General features: G+C 42.3%; 1 protein-coding gene across 3 annotated transcripts in view; it reads right to left on the bottom strand.

The window, feature by feature from the left end:
* The window catches only part of HIVEP1 (HIVEP zinc finger 1), a 246,496-nt gene that overhangs the window by 20,835 nt on the left and 205,464 nt on the right, over positions 1-20,197 (bottom strand). For all 3 annotated transcript variants that reach the window (XM_040353728.1, XM_040353729.1, XM_040353730.1), the window contains one exon: positions 18,279-18,380. In XM_040353728.1, coding sequence (XP_040209662.1) covers positions 18,279-18,380 — 102 coding nt within the window. The remainder of the gene's footprint in view (positions 1-18,278; positions 18,381-20,197) is intronic.

Genomic DNA, 20,197 nt, shown 5'->3' with positions numbered 1-20,197 from the left:
AAGTGGACAATCCACAACTTGTGGCAGGTGTCGTGGTCAGGTGACGTGGCAAGTGGACAATCCACAACTTGTGGCAGTTGACGTGGCCAGTGGACAATCCACAACTTGTGGCAGGTGATGTGGCAGGTTACGTGGCAGGTGATATGGCTAGGTGACGTGGCAAGTGGACAATCCACAACTTGTGGCAGGTGATGTGGCAGGTTATGTGGCAGGTGATATGGCTAGGTGACGTGGCAAGTGGACAATCCACAACTTGTGGCAGGTGACGTGGCCAGGTGACATGGCAGGTGACGTGGCCAGTGGACAATTCACAACTTGAGGCAGGTGACACGCTAAATACATGTACACTGCTGCTCTCTCAGCTGCTCTGGTCTCACAAAATGGCTGAAATGGTTAAATAATACTGTTTTTTGAGCTTAGGGAGGGTCTTCTGATGTTTCTTAACCAAATGCTTATAAACGCAAACGCGGTAAAATGCGGTAAAACGCCGCGAAATTCGCGGCAAAAACAGGCGTTTTAAACGCCGTTTTTTGCATTTGAAACTTGTGTTTAGATGAGTTTGCATTTGCTTCTCGTGTGCATGGGGCCTAAAAGGTTAGGTAGAGAGGTGAGGGGCAAAGATGCTAGGCCAGCACAGACAGTAATTAGAAAATCTCTGAAACTGAGAGGGTAGGGACATATAAGGCTGGGTTCACACTACGGTTTTCCCGTCCGTCAGCCGCATACGATTTATATGGAAAACCGTATGCGGCTGAAACGGACGGGAACGTATGGAACCGCACACATGTGCGTTTTCCATTAACATTAATGTTAAAGGAAAACGTATGCGTTTGCCATACTGTTTTAAAAACGACCGCAAAACCGTGGTTGAACACGGTTTTGCGGACGTTTAAAAAACGTTTTGCCAGCAAATCGTACGCACCCGGATGCATCTGAGTGCATACGATTTGCAATGCATTCTCTATCTATACGTTTTCCCGTCCGGGCCCGTACGTTTTCAATACTGAAATCGTATGCGGCTGACGGACGGGAAAACCGTAGTGTGAACCCAGCCTAAGAGGGAAAGGGGCAAGGCCTGGAAATTTACTCTCCTTGAGTAGTAAGATTCAATAGCAAGTTCAAAAGCACATTACAAGTCGTTAGAACCATTAATGAAAAGCAACAGCATTTTAAATATTGGATTTTCTGTGCTGTTACCTGCAACTTCTTAAGCTGGTAACAGGGCCCCTTTAAGAATCCTGAAATGTACATCCACTTTTGTGTTATTGTGCAAAAGCCTCCAAATTACAGCCCATGATACATTATAGGGGACTTGTAGGGTTACCACTAGTTGTATGTACTTTATTTGCAAAAATGTACAGAACACTGGAGGGAAACTATCCTGCTGGATTTCTTGAAACATCACCTGTCTTCTCAGGTTCATCAACCGGATTCTTTGCATTCTATAATGAAGACTGTTTTATGACCATGCAACAGTCTGGTACTATGTACTGTATGCATACCTTAGGGCTGAACTCCAGGTTAACTGCTAAGTATGCAGATGAAATAAATACTGTATATTGGAGCAGTTTAACTTGACAAAAGATCTGTATTTTTGGCCATCCACTATGGAGATTTACATTTCTCTGCCACACAGCACAACTCTGTCTGGCAGGGAAGGAAACCTGATTTTTCTCTTCTTCAGCAAGTTACATTTATGCCTCGTACACACGACTGGTTTTCCCATCGGGAAAAAACTGCCATGAGAGCTTTTGGCCAGGAAAACCGGCCTTTTTTCCCGAAAAAAAAGAGAACCAGCTCTCTTTTTTTCCCGCCGGGAGTCACAGCGTTTTTTTTTTTCCGGCAGTCATCCTATGTGAAAAACTGCGATGGAGCATACACACGGCCGGGATTCCGGACCAAAGCCTGTCGGGAAAACCTATTGTGTGTAGGGGGAAAAACTTACCAAGCAGGTTTTCGGTTCTCTCCTCGGAATTCCCAGCAAACTTTTTACCGTCGGGAATCCTGTACGTGTGTACTAGGCATTAGAGGTCAGAGGCAGACTGATAATATAATTTGCTATCAGCATGTTCCTTCTTAGCACATCCAGAACCAGCTGACTGGCTCCTTGTGCTGCTTATCCTTCACCCACTGTGAACTCTATGGTAGAGACTACAAGCAGCTGATTTCAAATCAAATTCAGGTACTTTTAATGCTTGCATTTAACAAAAATACATTTAATTATGTATTAGTGAATACAGAGCTGCATTAATATTCATCCTTAATAAAGCCCAACTCTGGGAAAAGTAAAAATTCTCCCTTGTAGAGGGGCTGCGTTGCACTGCATGGGTTAATTGTACATTTAGGTCTAAGGAACATCAAAAAGATTTTTTTAATTATCCAATCTATGGTGCCAGACTGGTCCCCATAGCATCTTCTCCCCCATGTGCGAGAGGTCTAAGGCAGTGGTTTCCAAACTGCGGCCCTTTGCTTGCTTTTATCTGGCCCTTAAGGCATTATTCCACCCACTGTTGCTGACAGATTCTCCCACAGACACTAATAATGGGGCACTATTCCTTCCACTAACACCAATGATGGGGCACTAATCCTCCCATTGACACCAATGTTAATGCACTGTTCCTCCCCCTAATACCAATCATAGAGCATTGTTTACTCCAACTGATGCCAGGACATTTTTTTCTCCTACTGACCACAGTGCTGCCCCCTCAAGTTTGAAGGACAGTAAACTGGCCCTTTGTTTAGAAAGTTTGGAGATCCCTGGTCTAAGGTTTTGATATCATCAATGAACATGATGAAGCTGAAAACAGTACACTGCCGGAATGTAAAGCCAGCCATATAAGGATCAATATTTGGCAGGTTGAACCATCGATCGACTTGGGTACAGCCACAAACCCTCCTGCCTGCAGAACACAATAGTGCTGCGGGAGGCATCATTCCTATATCAACATTGTCTGTGTTAATGGGGAAATCAAGCAATTTTCCTTACTTACACCCATTAATTTCCTACAATGTATAAACACACAGATGTAGAAATCCTAACTCATTTACCCCAGGTCTGGATCACATATATTTACCCCAAAAAATTAGAATTTCCCTGAATTGTTATTATTATGCAAAATAACATATTATACTGTGTTGATGATTACACAATTTCTAACGATTACATTTATCAAAATCTAAACCTAAGTGGAAGAGTCACTTCCAAATAACAATATAGGACACTAAAACTAGATGTACCAAGAACTTGGATGTTCACCACATTCCTGACAATATTTGCTTAAAAATTGCCCTGCAGGGGAGAAGGAAAAGCCTTTGAAGCAGATACATATATTTTTTATCTGACATAGTTCAAAAAAAGCACATGGCTACACTTGATCAAAACTCAGGATACAAGTGGAATCTAGCCTGACGGTTGTAAATAACATTTACCTTTAATTTAAACATAGAACAATGCTATAGTTCTGTCAGCTATCCACTGACAAAGGCAGTGTTAGACAAAGACATCCAACAATTAAAATAGGGTTTCCATTACATATAAAGCAGGGATATGCAATTAGCGGACCTCCAGCTGTTGCAAAACTACAAGTCCCATCATGCCTCCGCCTCTGGGTATCATGCTTGTGGCTGTCAGAGTCTTGCTATGCCTTATGGGACTTGTAGTTCTGCAACAGCTGGAGGTCCGCTAATTGCTTATCCCTGATATAAAGTATTGCCAATGAGTAATCTCTTATACTTTCCATTAGTATTCATAGCCTCACACTACTGTGGATGGCTGTATTATTAATCTCATAAACTAACTGGACCATCTAGTGAACATCTGTCGCTGGGCACCAGTTTAGAATCTCCTAACTGAAGTACCCTGTTATGTTTCATTGCTAAATTATCACTTTTTCTACACTGCTGCTTTCTATAAAGCAACAAAGCTAAATTCCAGACATCGGGCTAGTTAACCACAGAAAATGATGTTATATAGTGCCACTGTAATGCTTCAAAACCAGATCAATATATGGTTTACTTATGAAAATGCCATAATACTAACTACTGAGGTATTAAAAAAAAAAAAAAAAAAAAAAAAGGCATTTTAGGTTGAACATGCTCAACCCTGCAAGTTTAAATCCAAAAAAACAGGTTTATAAAATAAAGAACACAACATTACCCAAAGGTATTCTGTCTGGGGAGGCTTCCGATTTGTTATATAACGTGACCCTCTTTTGTTATGCAGTTTTGGTTTCTGTTCTATACTGTTTTTCCTTCTGCTGGCCCTGCAGGGTCCAGCTGTTGGGGATACTGTTGGGTTCTTTAACATTTCTATGTTCACCAAACGGTAGTACTTTTTGTACCTTTTGTATTCTTGTATTTTGAAAAAACCTCTAATAAAACTTATTATGAAAAAAAACTAATTGGTCATATCTAGTAGTAGTTAGTCACATTCAACTGGATGTGCCCTTAGATTAAAGAGGTTTTCTATACCAGGACCTGGGGATAAATGACAACCTTCACCGACACTCAAATTTGTCATGTGTGTAAATTAGGACCGTTATCTATGTGCATTTCTGGCTAATAGTGCCATCTGCTGGTAGTTTTTGAAAAAAAAGAAGATCAGTATTTTCTATAGCTAAGGAAGAAAGCAAATAAATTGCAGGATACCACAATCCGGTATGCAAACAAAATGAGCTACAATACATTAGTAATTTTTAAATACAAATAATAAAACTGTTATATTTACAGGTATGGCAGATACACACAAGGAGAGAGATAGACTGGATAGCACAGATAGAAAGCTTCGTTTTTTCATATAGCTATATAACCAGGTCTGTCAGATTACGAGGTGCATTGGACGGCACATTTACCTTTATGAAAATTACACTTTTATAATAAGACACACATCACAATTGTTAGAACAGGAAAGTGGAAGCAAGACTATGAAAATAAAGATTGTATTACATGCGTGTCTGACTAAATATCTTTTTGTTTTTTATTTGAGATTCAAGGGATAAGTTCACCTTTTGTAACATGTTGCACTCATATTCAGGGTGTAACGTGTTAGAGATGTGCTGGGCCCCGCTCCCCCCTTTCTGCCAACTAGCGGGGGGATCTTCTTCCCCCCACACTAGCTGTCACAATCTGCCCGTCCGCGTCACTCATTCACAGTGTTGTGAATTGGAAAACTATATTGGAAGCCTTTGCGACTGTCAGCTTGTAGTTCTCAGTTACTAACAAATGAACTACAACAGCGCTGTCTAGCGCTGTTGTAGTTCATTTGTGCTTCCTGTCACAGTGTAACTGTCTGGCCGTATGGAAGGTACGGCCATACAGATATAGGACCATGGCATTACACCCACGATCTGCTAACGGGCCCATTACAAAAAAAAAATAAAAAATGCAATTTTTTTTACATCCAAAAAAAAAGTGTTTTTTTTTTTTTTTTTGGTAAGGGTGAACTTATCTTTAAAGTGGGCCGACTACTAGTGGCAGTTGGTAATGAATGTGAAAAAGAAGGAGAACACAGGCTCTAGACTGAAGATACACTGTTGCATTCTTTACTGCAAAGAAAATAATACACAGAGATTAACCTATAAATGATTAGCTGGTAAACAGTTCCACATCCAGTCAAAAGATCAAGCCACTTGCTAAACTGGGCCTGGGGTGCACACCATGAAACAGGATACCCACAGTTGCATTTTGTCATGCTAAATGGTTCACCTGGCCTGACAGTTTAACTCACATATTAACATTCCTTACATTGCAACCATGTATTTTGGTGACACAAGTGTAAGATGTCCAGCCATGGGGATGAATCTGAACACAAAAGGTGAGAGCACAAAACTATTTACTAATGCCTTAATGATGACAACCCCAAACAAAAAGAACATGGTAACAACAGCCAGGCCATTGAGCCCCAGCCACATACATACATCCAAAAAAATAAAATAAATGCTAGCCTGATTTTTAAAGGGGAAGTATTGTGCATTTTCCATAAGTAAATATTGTGGGTTATTTCAGTATTCACTTAAAGTGGAAGAGAAATGCAAGAAAACATACGCAATACCAAAATTGGCAAGGTCATACAACGGGTTGCAGAAAAAGCAATGCGCTCAATTCCCCCATCAACACAGACCGTGTTGACAGGGGAATCCCTCCGGCCGTACAACTGTACTCTCTGGGGTGGCAGGAAGACATTGATTACTGCTAGTAGCTATACCAGCCGCTAGCGATAATTGCATGCAAAATCTGACAGGTTAGTTATACCCAAGTTGATCGATCAACTTGGTACATTAAGCCTGCCCATACATGGCTCGAATCTTGGCTGGTTCCTGCTGAACCAGCCGAGATTCGAACCATCTATGGCTGGCTTTAGTGTGTGTTGTAATTTGCCTCTAGCATTGTTCCTGTTTCTTCTTGCTGAAGCATGCTATGTTGTTAAAGCCCAGAGCCCCTGAGCAGTGGTAAATCTTTAGGCTGTCAGCAGATCGGCCCCTACAAATTCAGCACGGTGCCTAAAAATAGAGAATAAACTGAGCATGTGCAGAACTAGGCGAGACAGTGTATAACTGGATTTTAAACACTAAAGGCACTTATTTAAAAAAAATTACAAAGCTATATCTGCATTTTGGGCCAGCCTGAAGTGATCTAGCGGGACTTAATTTCCTGACTGACGTCCCACTTTAAGGGCCTATTCTCACCAGAGAGTCACTCTGATCGCAGGCAACTCCTGATGTGCATTGGCAGGAACAGTACCGATTTGCGACCCTAAATTGACAATTCAAACAGTTATATTCACAACAGTTTGCATTGTAATCCACTGCACTGAAAAAAAGTACTTTTTTTTCCCCACAGTGCACACCAGTCTAACAATGCGCTGTGCAGGTGGTGATGTCAGAAGCAGGATGACAGTCCTACACTTTAAAAAAACATGTCAGCAATTGCAGCCCCTGCAATTCTCTTAGCACCTGTAAAATGCTGCAATTATATTTCCAGTAAACCCCTTGCACACTTTATAATTAAAGCGTCAACAGGGGAAAAGCAACCAAGTCTCTTCATGGTCCATGTGCAGATTACCCCATCATGTTTTCTTAGCTTCCCTATTCTCTGTAAGGAAGCTCATCATACTTTGTGACTAGTAGAAAGCAAGCAGAGCAGGAAGCAACAGACCAACCACGGGCGGCAAAGAAATCTAGTTTCTTTCTCCCTGAAAGTGTAACTCCACTTGTTGCGGATCTATGCTTTTAGAAAATATGTAATATCTTGGGGGTTTTATGATTGCAGGCCCAAAATGTATTTTTTAAATGTGTGCAAAAACCTCACAAAAACAGCCATGGTAGCGAAAGGGTAAGAGAGCGCCAAGTTTTGAAAGTAAGCAGTAATACCTGGGGGCACTGGAAAGTGCCTACACTGTCATGCCAGTAAGATGTTACCTGTGGTTGGCAGAACCACAGGCTTACTTTAATATCTCTTTGTCACTGCTAAGGCTGCATTCACACCTTAGCGCGGCGCTTTGTACCGCGATTTGCCGCAACAAATTGCGGTGTTTTGTACCGCGATTTGCCGCGACAAAACGCAGCGTTTTTAACCGCGTTTTTTTAACAGGTCATTGTCGGCTATGCCGAACGCCAAAGCCGCCTGAATACCCCGCGACAAAAAAGGGTCCGGGACTTGTTTGAGCTTCACGCGATCGGCGTTTCGGCGTGGAGATGTGAACCATCTCCATAGAGATTAATGTTATTTCTCCCCTCCAGCGTATCTGAGCGTCGCGCTTCAGGCGTTTTGTCGCTCAGGTGTGAATGGAGCCTAACCGACACAGGTGTGAGTAGCAGCCAAATCAGTGATCCCCAATCAGTGGCTTTTTCATCTCATGTCATAGTTATGTTGCCTATACAGCAGTGTTAATTTTGGCAGCAAATTTCGGTTTAGTTTTAGTCCCATTTTAGTCTTCTGCAATTGTTTTAGTCGACAAAATCTCCAGTACATTTTAGTCGACTAAAACTAATTTTAGTCACCTAAAATCGAATGGGTGTACCGTATATACTCAAGTATAAGCCGACCCAAGTATAAGCCGAGGTACCCAATTTTACCCAAAAAAACTACGAAAACGTATTGACTCGTGTATAAGCCTAGGGTGAGAATGCAGCAGCTACTGTAAGCGAAAAAGAGGGTCAACAATGCCCATTTGCACGCCTCACGGTGCCCATTGCAATATCACTGTGTCCAACCTCACTGTGCCCATTGCCACCTCACTGTGCCTGAGTCAGTGTACCTGAAATTCTTGACAGGCTGCCGGCATCCATTCATCGTTTAAAAGTCGCGGTCTCCTCCTGGTCCTGTTCCGTGATAGGCATTTCCCAGCAGCCTATCACGAACGTCTTCTCATCCTGGGACTCAGTTTCCCAGCAGACACTGTGTTCAGTGTTCCGCCAATCATGGACGTCTTTTCATCCTCAGACAAGAGAACATCCGTGATAGGCGGAACACTGAACACAGTGTCTGCTGGGAAATGCCTATCATGGAAGGGACCAGGGGGAAGCTGTGACTTTTAAACAATGGACGCTCGCAGCCCTTCAGGTACACTGACTCAAGTATAAGCTGAGGCGTGTATTTTCAGCCCTAAAAAGAGCTGTAAAACTCTGCTTATACTCGAGTATATACGGTAATTAAATTAACATTTCTCTTCAATTTCCAAACTCATTATATACTGCTGAAGTGAAAAATCGAATATGTTTTTATTTATGGTATTGAGGTATAAACATGCAGACCGTGTTAATTTTGAAATCAAATTTCAATTTAGTTTTAGTCTTAGCCTTTTGACTAAAATGGCATTTTAGTTTTAGTCCCATTTTAGTCTTTTGACTAAAATGGCATTTTAGTTTTAGTCGTATTTTAGGCCCCATACACACGAGAGGATTTATCCGCAGATACGGTCCAGCGGACCGTATCCGCGGATAAATCCTCTCGAGAATTTCAGAGGATTTCTATGCGATGGCGTGTACACACCATCGCATTTAAATCCGCGCTGAAATCCTCTGCCGATGACGTGTCGCCGCTATTATGACGCGGCGACGGGCGCGACGCTGTCATATAAGGAATTCCACGCATGCGTCAAATCATTACGACGCAAGCGGGGAATCCCTTTAGACGGATGGATCCGGTAAGTCTGTACAGACGAGCGGATCCATCCGTTGGAATGGATTTCAGCAGATGGATTTGTTGAGCATGTCAGCAAATATCCATCTGCTGGAAATCCATCCCAGAGGAGATTTCTCTGCGGATAAATATCCGTTGGCGTGTACACACCATAGGATCTATCCGCAGAAACCCATTTGATGGGATTTATCTGCGGATAGATTCTATGGTGTGTATGGGGCCTAAGTCTACTAAAATAGTATTAATTTAGTCGACGAAACTAATACTGCTATACAGTAATGCCTGGTACAGACAATGAGATTATCGGACGAATGATCGTCTGTTTTTTTTGCATGCTAATCTCAGATCGAAGTCACGAAAATTCCCGTACAACAAAATAAAAATGCAGAAGTAATGTCATGTGTTGTAATGCATTTGTGTTGCATTAGAAAAAAAAAATTGTGCATGTCCGATAGAAAAATATCGGATAGACTGTCATGATTGACTGTCAAAAGCTCTGTGCCAATAGTCTGATTATCGTACGATCGCTTCGAATGCAGTATTTTCCGTCCGATTTTCTGATCATGTGTACGGGGCTTAACCACTTACCCCCCGGACCATATTGCTGGTCAAAGACCAGAGCACTTTTTGCGATTCGGGACTGCGTCGCTTTAACTGACAATTGCGCGGTCGTGCGACGTGGCTCCCAAACAAAATTGGCGTCCTTTTTTTCCCACAAATAGAGCTTTCTTTTGGTGGTATTTGATCACCTCTGCGGTTTTTATTTTTTGCGCTATAAACAAAAATAGAGCGACAATTTTGAAAAAAATGAATATTTTTTACTTTTTGCTGTAATAAATATCCCCCAAAACTATATATAAAAAAAAAATTTCCTCAGTTTAGGCCGAGACGTATTCTTCTACGTATTTTTCGTAAAAAAAAAAATCGCAATAAGCGTTTATTGATTGGTTTGCGCAAAAGTTATAGCGTTTACAAAATAGGGGGTATTTTTATGTCATTTTTATTAATATTTTTTTTTACTAGTAATGGCGGCGATCAGCGATTGTTTTTCGGTACTGCGACATTATGGCGGACACTTCTGACACATTTTTGGGACCAGTGGTATTTTTATAGCGATCAGTGCTATAAAAATGCATTGGATTACTATAAAAATGCCACTGGCAGTGAAGGGGTTAACACTAGGGGGCGGAGAAGGGGTTAAGTATGTCCCTGGGTGTGTTCTTACTGTAGGTGGAGTGGCCTCACTAGGGGAAACACTGATCCTCTGTTCATACATTGTATGAACAGAAGATCAGCATTTCCCCCCCTGACAGGACCGAGAGCTGTGTGTTTACGAGTAACGAGCGATCGCGTGTGCCCGCCGGCGATCGCGCCCGCCGGGCACACGCACAGGAGTCAGAGCTGACGTTATACTACTTGCTCTCGCCCAGGAGAGCCGACCTGCCGCCGTAGAATGACGGCGGCTGGTCGGCAAGTAGTTAAAGGGGTTGTAAAGGTTTGTTTTTTATTTTCTAAATAGGTTCCTTTAAGCTAGTGCATTGTTGGTTCACTTATCTTTTCCTTCGATTTTCCCTTCTAAATGATTTTTTTCTTTGTCTGAATTTCTCACTTCCTGTTCCTCCTCACTAAGCTGTTATGGCTGACTAACCCCCAGCTAGAACAGCTCGGATGATGGGGGCAAGCTTACAGAGGAGAAACAGGAAGTGAGAAATTCAGACAAAGAAAAAAACATTTAGAAGGGAAATCGAAAGAAAAGGTAAGTAAACCAACAAGGCACTAGCTTAAAGGAACTTATTTAGAAAATAAAAAAATAACCTTTACAATCCCTTTAAGGATATCTCAGTGTTTGTTTATCTTTGAAATACTCTAATCTCAATTAGCTGGTGCCTAAATCCCACTTCATTTGCCTTGTATAACTTCAACTGCAGGATTAATGTTCCTTTTTTTGGAACAAACCAGACAGAGCTTGGACACATTTATGATGAGTTTATAGAACAAGCCTGAGATCTGCATTACCACAGCTACAGGTGAAGTTTACACCTTAAGGTTGAGCTGCATTTTCTCTGTCCACCAAACCAACCCAAACTGCAAAGGCAGCCATACGAGTGTATACACATGTCGTGGTCCAAAAACATTTTCCCTGTCATGTACAGCAGCATGATCTTCTGTCTGGACAGTGCTGATTGGCCCTGTGCTGATCACATACACCCTTCCAAGAAAAAAATAAAAAACTCTCTAGCAATAGACACCAAACTGAGCATGTGCTGAGTGTCTCAAAAGGATATGTCTTATCAGGAGATGGATTGAGGACCATAAAAGAAGGGGAGGATGAGAGAAGACAGGCTCAAACAGGCTTTTTACACAATGCAGAGGATTAACCCCTTAGGTTCCACAGTGAGTATAACAAGCATGCTTTACTGCATATACAGACTGCTTTTACTGTTGTGGGCTCAGTAACACTTTTAAAAAAAGAGATATAAGCAGACAAAATGTTATATTTAAAGAATTTCCCTTTCACAAATTCATTTTTATTGACCTATGATGTGCCTCAGGAAGTGCTAGAAAATTTGAGTACTTCAGGAAATGCTGATTGCCTTGCACAGCCCCCTCTCCCCTTGCAAATCATAGCCCTTTACCCTTCTGGGAGTGTCTAATTACTGTCGGTGTTGATTTAGTTCTCCACCCCTTTCCACAAAAAATGTAGCAGCCAGAGAGGAATATTATACAGTGTCACTTGAGTGACAGATCTGAGTCTCCTGGGGCTGCAGACATTCAAGACAGCAGCACGCAGCCAGGAATTTTGGATGTCTACAACTGAGGCTATTACAGGTAAACAACATGCCTAAAAGTGTGCATATTATCTCATAAGAACACTGTTGTTGAAATAAATGATCTGATAATAGGGTCTCTTTAAGCCGTTTAACCACTTAAGGACTGCCCCAGGTACATTTACTGCGGCATGGGGATCCTTGAGCGCAAAATCACATACCTGTTCTGGGGCGTGTGCCCATGGAGACCCGCTCCCGCTGTGATTGGACACAGCAGGAGCCAATCAGTGGGTCCGGCAGACGCGATGTACTCCAACAACCCTGCGATCATTTGTAGAGAGGCAGAACAGTGATCTGCTAGTAAGGCAGAGATCTTTGTTTTATCTCATTCTTTGTTCAGTTAAGCCATCCCCCACACAGTTTAAAAACACTCCCAGGAAACACAGATAACCCTTTGATCGTCCCTGATGTTACCCCTTTCCTGACAGTGTCATTTATATGGTGACAGTGCATTTTTTTAGCACTGATCACTGTGTTGGTGTCACTGGTCCCCAAAAAGTGTCACTGAGGCCCCATACTCACGAGCAAACATGTCTGCTGAAACTGGCCCGCAGGCCAGTTTCAGCAGACATGTTTGGTCGCGTGTAGGCGCGAGCGGGCCGAATTCCAGCAAACATTTGCCCGCCGGGCCTTTTCCCAGCAGACAAATATTCCTGGACTTGTTTTAAAACAGCCCGCTGGAATTCTGCCCGCTCGGACATGTACGGTCGTCAGTACAGACCTACCGTACATGTCCAGGCGCCCGCCGTCCCTCGCATGCGTCGAATGACTTCGACGCATGCGTGGAAGCATTTTAAAGGCGGGCCGCCCACGTCGCCGCGTCATTGTCGCGGCGACACCGCGTCATCGACGCGGCGACACCGCGGACACGCCCCGCGTATTGTTTACGCGCGGACTTCTGTACGATGGTGTGTACAACCATCGTACAGAAGCCCTCTGGCAGACATGTATGGTGAAAACGGTCCGACGGACCGCTTTCACCATACATGTTTGTCCGTGTGTACCCGGCGTTAGTGTCAGATTTGTCCGCCGCAATCCCACAAAAAAATTGCCGATTGTCCACATTACTACCAAAAACAATAAAAAATAAATAAAAAGTCCATAAATCCATCCCATAGTTTGTAGACAATATAACGTTTGCGCAAACCAATCAATATACACTTATATGGATTTTTTTTTTTTTTACATTTTTTTTATTGGATGTGTTTTATAGCAGAAGGTAAAAAAATATATTTTTTTTTCCAAAATTGTCTGACTTTTTTGTTTACAAAACATATAAACCGCAGAGGTGATCAAATACCAATCAAAAGAAAGCTCCATTTGTGGAAAAACAAGGATACCAATTTTATTTAGGTACAACGTCGCATGACCGCGCAATTGTCAGTTAAAGCAACGCAGTGCCGTATCGCAAAAAATGGTTTGGTCCGGAGCTGAAGTGGTTAAAGTCTAAATGTACTATAGTCTAATATTGTAGAAGGTCCTGAAGTGGTTAAAGTCTAAGCTCTATTTTGTCATATAAAACAAGCATTTCCCAAAATAATGTGAGTTTCTATATGATCATGTCATAAATCAAAGTGTGTACATACATAATTTGCCAGCACTCTGACCAAAAATGTCAAGTATGTGAATTTATCAAGTTTATCTTCTGCTCACTGACAGATTCATATGTATGATTTTGTACTTAAGGGATACCTATGCTGAGAGAAATAAAGGGACAATTACAGAAGCAGAGGATAGCGATGGCAGCCTTCATAGATCTCTCAGCACAGGCCTGCCTTATGTGTGCAATGAACCCCAAAAGGCATATTTTACTAGTTAAAAAACAAATAAACAAAACACACACCACTACTCTAAAAGGTAATGTTGAGTGGCTTAACACAGATTTCCTTTTCTTTAAAGTAGAACTATACAGGGGATCTATGAACTATGCTCAACAGGGGATCTCTCGGCTGATCTCCCCTAAGCAGGCGGACTACAGGTCTGTTCTGCTGATGCAGGGCCCAGGCACAGCCCGCTCTCCTCTATTGGCTGTCGGGAAACAGATCTGATTGGGAAACAGAAAAGGACATATGTCTGTTGACTTCCACTGCTCCATAGAGAGCAATGGATGGTCTGATCAGGTTCGCATGAACAACTGACAGGTGTGAAAATGGGGCCTTACAGGACAAATTCTGTTGCCAGAGACACAAAATTGTTAAACTCACAAGTATAGTGTACTGTGTATCCCTCTGATACTCTGCCAACTGGAGGAATTGGACACTGGCAAACAAAAAAGCAGTTGGGCAGCCAGGTATAACACCCCCCACTCCCATAATTTTTTAGCAGTTCAACCACTTAAAGGTGTGGCATTTTCTGGCACTGTGAATATGAGAATCATTTTATTTTTTGCTAGAAAATTTGTTAGAACAAAACATTATATATTTTTTTTAAGCAAAGGCCCTAGAGAAAAAATTGATGTGTTTTGCAATTTCTATTGTCACACAGTATTTTCCCAGCAATTTTTCAAACACAGTTTTTGGGGAAAAAATAACACTTTGTAAAACTTAAATGCAGAAAAACACAATACATAACCCATTTTTTACCTGCTCTGTGCAGTGGTTTCACACAGAGCAGTCCAGATCCTTCTCTTTTCCAGTGCCACGCCAATGCTCCCGGCTCCTCCCTCCTGCGAGGTCCATTCACACATGGATCAGCGGCTCGGCCCTGTCCCCTCCATCTCATGATTGGCTCACTGGCTGTGACTGACAATGGCTCCCGCTGCTGGCAAAAACCATCAGGAGTGCAAGTCTCCGGAGAGACAAGGCTTTCGTGGACATCGCTGGATCGAGATAGGGATCAGTTAAGTATTAGAGGGGGGATGCTGCACACAGAAGGTTTTTCTTCCCTAGAACGCATGACGGTAAAAAGCCTTGTGACTTTATAACCACTTTCATTGAACAAGCTGAAGTTTGAAGCACCAGATTCTATGTGCACCAGTCATAGTAAATCTCCCTCTAATTAACAAAAGCCCCTTTGTTAATTAGCAAGATCAGTTCTCTGTTCTGTCGTGTCCATTACAGATGCAGCACAGAGAACAGGAGAGCTGGAAACCACATGCTCCAATCTCTCTCAGAGCAGGAGGGAGGAGGAGGGCTACAACTCCTCAGGCTCTGCTCATGTAAAGTAATCACTGAACGTGTAGAGAGAGGGATACGAACTGTCTGCTGACAGCTCACATCCCATATGCCAGGTCAGACCTCTCAGGAATCCGCAGCAGTTTTCTATATGGATAACTCCCGTACTCCCTCTGTTAAATAGGTACAAACCCTGCACTAGTTTCCATTTCCTTCTGAAAAAGAAACTGGCGCAGGCGGTGCACATACACCTTAAACAGGTCTATCTGCTTATCTATTGTGGCAAATGTCCCAGTATAATGGTACAGGAAGCTCATTTAAAGTGGTTGTAAACCTCAGACATGAAATATGAACAAAGCATATCCCTCTATCGTGTGTACTTGTCTCAATTAGGAGCACAAAGTGTCACTTCTATCTTCTACGTTGTTCCTCTGCTATCACCATAAATCACTTCTGACAATTTTTCCTGACACCAAGAGAAAAATGGTGACAGGGGAGGGATCTTCAGCTGATTACAGCCTCAGCTCTGTTCCTGTGTGCGGTGTGAAGGGGGATGTGTTTCTTCCCTCCAATCAGCTCTCAGAGCTCTCCTCACAGAGCTCTGCAGAGTGTAGCTTCAGTTTTCCACCCCCTTTCTTCTGAACTCTCATGCCACATACACACAACCGTTTTTCGGGATGTAAAAAAAAAAAACTATTTTTATGTCATTAAAAACAATCGTTTGTGGGCTCCAGAGCATTTTTCACAACGTAAACAATGGCCATTAAAAATTTAGAACATGCTCTAAATTTTCAGGTCGTTTTTAACGTCGGAAAAAATGGTCGTGTGTGGGCTTTAATGACGTGAAAAAAACGTGCATGCTCAGAAGCAAGTTATGAGACGGGAGCGCTCGTTCTGGTAAAACTAGTGTTCGTAATGGAGATAGCACATTCATCACGCTGTAACAGACTGAAAATCGTGAATTGTCTTTTACTAACATGAAATCAGCAAAAGCAGCCCCAAGGGTGGCACCATCCGAATAGAACTTCCTCTTTATAGTGCCGTCGTACGTGTTGTATGTCACCGCGCTTTGCTAGAGCATTTTTTTTTCACGATCGTGTGTAGACAAAGGGTGGTTTAACAATAATAGGGTTGAAAAAAACATTTTTTTTCCTAGACCATTAAAAATGGTCGTGTGTACGCGGCATATGACAAATGTAATAAATTTACCACTTTAAATGGATATGGAGAAAAGAAGACTGTGTATCACCTGAGGCCAGTCACTTCACCGGTTATATGTAAGGGTTTACAACCACTTTAATTCCCCAGTATGTGTACACTTGGCTCTTTTGTCAAGCACAATGCAAAAGCATCTGAACAGGAGTACATCTTATTTATGTGGATTACACTGTAATAAGTGTAGCGGGTATTACCCTTTCGATGTAATACAAAGACTACGATTGCTGATCATGAAGGATCTCAGCTCCCTCCAGTGGCCGAGTTGGGTTACAGCCACCTGTTGTTTATATTCTGTTCTGGTACCGCAGTGAATGTTGGGGGATTAAGTGCAGGAGAAGAGACTCCATTGCCCTGGCCTGTAATGAACTGCATTACCCAGAGAGCAGCTGTGCAACCCCAGGATGCTTTGCCTTCTGCACCGCCTGCAAAGAGAAGTAATTTAAGGGAGAGGACATGTTTGGCGTGCTCTCTCGGGACCGCCTCTTAAACCCAGGAGGGCACTGCAGGAGTGTCTCCACTGGGAGTGGGCCGCAGTTGAGGCCTACATACGCCCGGGCGGAGCGTCTGTGAGACAGAGAGACAGAGCTTTTACCGGAGCCATCGGGACAAGGCCTAAACCGGCTGGGTGAGAGGGGCACTTGCCTGAAATTACTGCTTGTCTTGCGGAAGGGCCGATCTCTGACATCCATTCTTATGGTTTGACTGCCCAGGAAATGTTATCAGTTTGCCATTACCTTACTGGATTACAAGTTGTTCTTAGCGCGCCACCAAATGCCAACGAACAGGTGCACGAACTGTTAGCAGGAGACTGTGTTGAAGTTTGGCCTGGGACGCCAGGCCATCCTAACTAATTAAAACTCTAACACTCAAGGGTTATTCACTTAGAGTTGCATTGTCACTATATTCACTGCATTGCTCGATGACCGAGTGGTCAGTTTTGCTTAATCAGTTATACTGTTTTATATTGTACTGTAGAGAGGCGAGAGCTGGGTGAGGTTTGGCAAGAGGGCGTTTCAATATACACATTTTGTTGCTGTGAGCTCACACAGGTCTATCTAACGTTGCAGCCTAGCTTTTGCCAAAACTCTAATATTGCCACTGATACTGCAGGGATATGCAAATAGAGTATCACTGTTTTACTCATGTTCTTTTGTTCTTCTTTAAGTAAAGCATTAATTTGGTTATCTTTGGTTATCTTGAAGTCTGTGTGCAGCCTGTCTTTTATACTGCAGGATACTTCCACTTGAGGTAATCCCTTTTATTGCATAATCTGTTGTTGTATAACGGGATATTGTGTTCCTCACAAGCTACTGAGGTCCACAACTCTCAAACTACTGCCAGGTGTGTCACGGGAGGGTTTTGAGCCACTTTAAGGGGATAATCACCGAGCGTAGACCCAAAACAATCAAGCGGCTCCTCCGGGGGTAGTGCTACATAAGCATAACAGCTGGGCATATCTTCATGTAGTTGGGGCTTGAATGGGATTTTTAAAGTTCTTAACCATCTTTCCATATCCTGACATAAGATCAATAGCGGTTAACTATCTACTAAACCTGTTTGCTTTTTCTCTTCCTTTTATTTAGCACAGCACAGACTTTTTTTGTCCTTTTGCCATTATTAAGGTTATTTCACTGTCCTTGTACCATGAGAATTAAAAAGGAATTACATTTTTATTTTTAAATCAAAGCCAAGTTAAAAACTATGCTGTATATGAAATACAACATAATGGTGTCACTATCTTCCTTCACAACAGATGTGTATCTGTTTCTCAGACTGTCTTTTTATTCTCTAATAGTGTGAAGTAATGAGTCATGTAGAAGAAGAGGGAATTAATAATTCATTGATAAGATTTTGGCCAAAGGTTTTTTTTTTTTTTTTTATCAATGAAAGGATGTCAGCTTGTACGTTATCTGTTGGAATTTCACAAGCAAAACCAAATTGCTTCAGGGTATTTTGAGAATAAATAGATAAACTAACTTACCAGAGTCATCTGTATCTTGATCATCGACTGGCCCAACTACTATTCCCATATCCATACATTTCTTGCTGTGAGCCTTGGATTTCATGTGTTTTGTCAAATTGCCTAAAAGAACACACATTAGAAATATTATAAAAATGTACTCCAGCAATGATATATTTAGCATACAGTGGAACCTTGGATTACGAGCATAATCCATTCCAGGAGAATGCTTGTAATCCAAAGCACTTGCATATCAAAGCGAGTTTCCCCATAGAAGTCAATGAAAAAGAAAATAATTTGTTCCGCATGGACTTCTATTGCATGCAATACCGCATGTGGCCAGAGGTGGGGTGGGGGCGCCAGAGAGCCTCGGAAACACCTCAGGGACAGCTTGGCTGAAATCGGAAAACCTCAGAAAGGCTCGGGAATGGAGTATTTCCAAACGGTTCCGATCGGCTCCACTCAGCTCGGCTCCGGCACCCCCGCACCTCTGGCCAAATGCGGTATTGCACACCGCTGTGGCTTGAATCCTGCTTGATTCACGAGACACTCACAAACCGAGTCAGGTTTTTTAAAAAAAAAGAATGCTTGTATTACGAAACGCTCGTTAACCGCAAGGTTTCACTGTATTTACATTTTGGTAGCTTGGCAAAATGAAAGTATGCATATGTGATACCTGGTTGGTTTTGAATTTGGAGAAGCAGTAAATCACTGTAGTAACCTGAGCTACCACAGTGATCCTCTGGGTGCTGTGCTGAGTCGCCATTCGGAGAGCACCATGCATTTTTCACACTGAATAAAAAGTGCACTCTGGTTGGAAAAGGTGGAGATCATGACTTTACTGCCTCTCTTCTCAATCTCGTCCAGGGAACTATTTGCACTCACCAAGAAAAATGCAAGGCGTTCTGTGAATGGCAGTGGTGCCAATCAAGAAAGCCTATGTGATTACTATGCAGAAGGCATGGGCCTCTACAATCATTTACAGCTTTCACAGAGGCAGATTGGGTATCACATATGCATACTTACATTGTGCCAAGCTGGTCCAATGTAAGTAAGTAAAATATATCATTCCAGTTCAGCTTTTAGAGAATACATTAATGTGATACCTATAGCAAACGATCACACTCTCCAATTATAACAAATTTATAAGAAGTATGTATTACAATGTGCTCTAAAATGACAATCTATTGTCTTTAGCCAATATGGGGCAAAAGAACACTGGTGTAGTATAGCTAAAACAATGAATCAGAAATTCTCCTGTTAAAAGCGGATTTTGAATTGGTCTGTGAGAATCACTTCCAGTGTGAGATTATTTCCACATCATTCAGCCTAGGCTCACACTTAATGTGGTGCGATGTAGTGCGATTTTCATGCGGTTTGGAGTGCAAATTTGCAGTGCGATTTGTGCTTGTCAGATGCAATTTAAATAGTCTATGGAGATTAAATCACACATCAGAAATGCACCGTATACATGTGAATGGCCTTCATAAAAAAACAAATATTATTGCACTTGTGTTCCAGAGCGGATAGATTCGCACGTCATCTGAAGCTCATCAGATTTGCATCAGTGTTAACCATGAGCCAGCATGAACTTTGATTTTGCTTTGCTTAGATTTATTTAACAAATAAATATTTTATTTTAAAATGCCATTCACAGCACATTTGTCATGAGGTCTGCTGACAATAAGAACAAAAAAGGAAACAACTTCCTCCTCATGGGAATTTTGAGGATTAGCAAACAAGGCTTAATTTTCTTTCCCCAGTTTAACCACTTCCTATCCGGCCATCGACAATTGACGGCCACAAGGTGGCTCTACAATGCCAGGAGGCCGTCAATATACGGCCTCTGGCCTCCCGCCGCGTCACTCAGGTGCCGATGTGCGTGCCTTGTGGCTGTGATGTCCGCCAGGTACCCGTGATCGGCAGTCACAGAGCCATGG

Source organism: Rana temporaria, chromosome 5 (assembly GCF_905171775.1).
Source record: "Rana temporaria chromosome 5, aRanTem1.1, whole genome shotgun sequence".
NCBI classification, from domain to species: domain Eukaryota; kingdom Metazoa; phylum Chordata; class Amphibia; order Anura; family Ranidae; genus Rana; species Rana temporaria.
Note: the sequence above shows the minus strand (reverse complement) of the source record. Positions and strands in the feature narration are given on the sequence as shown.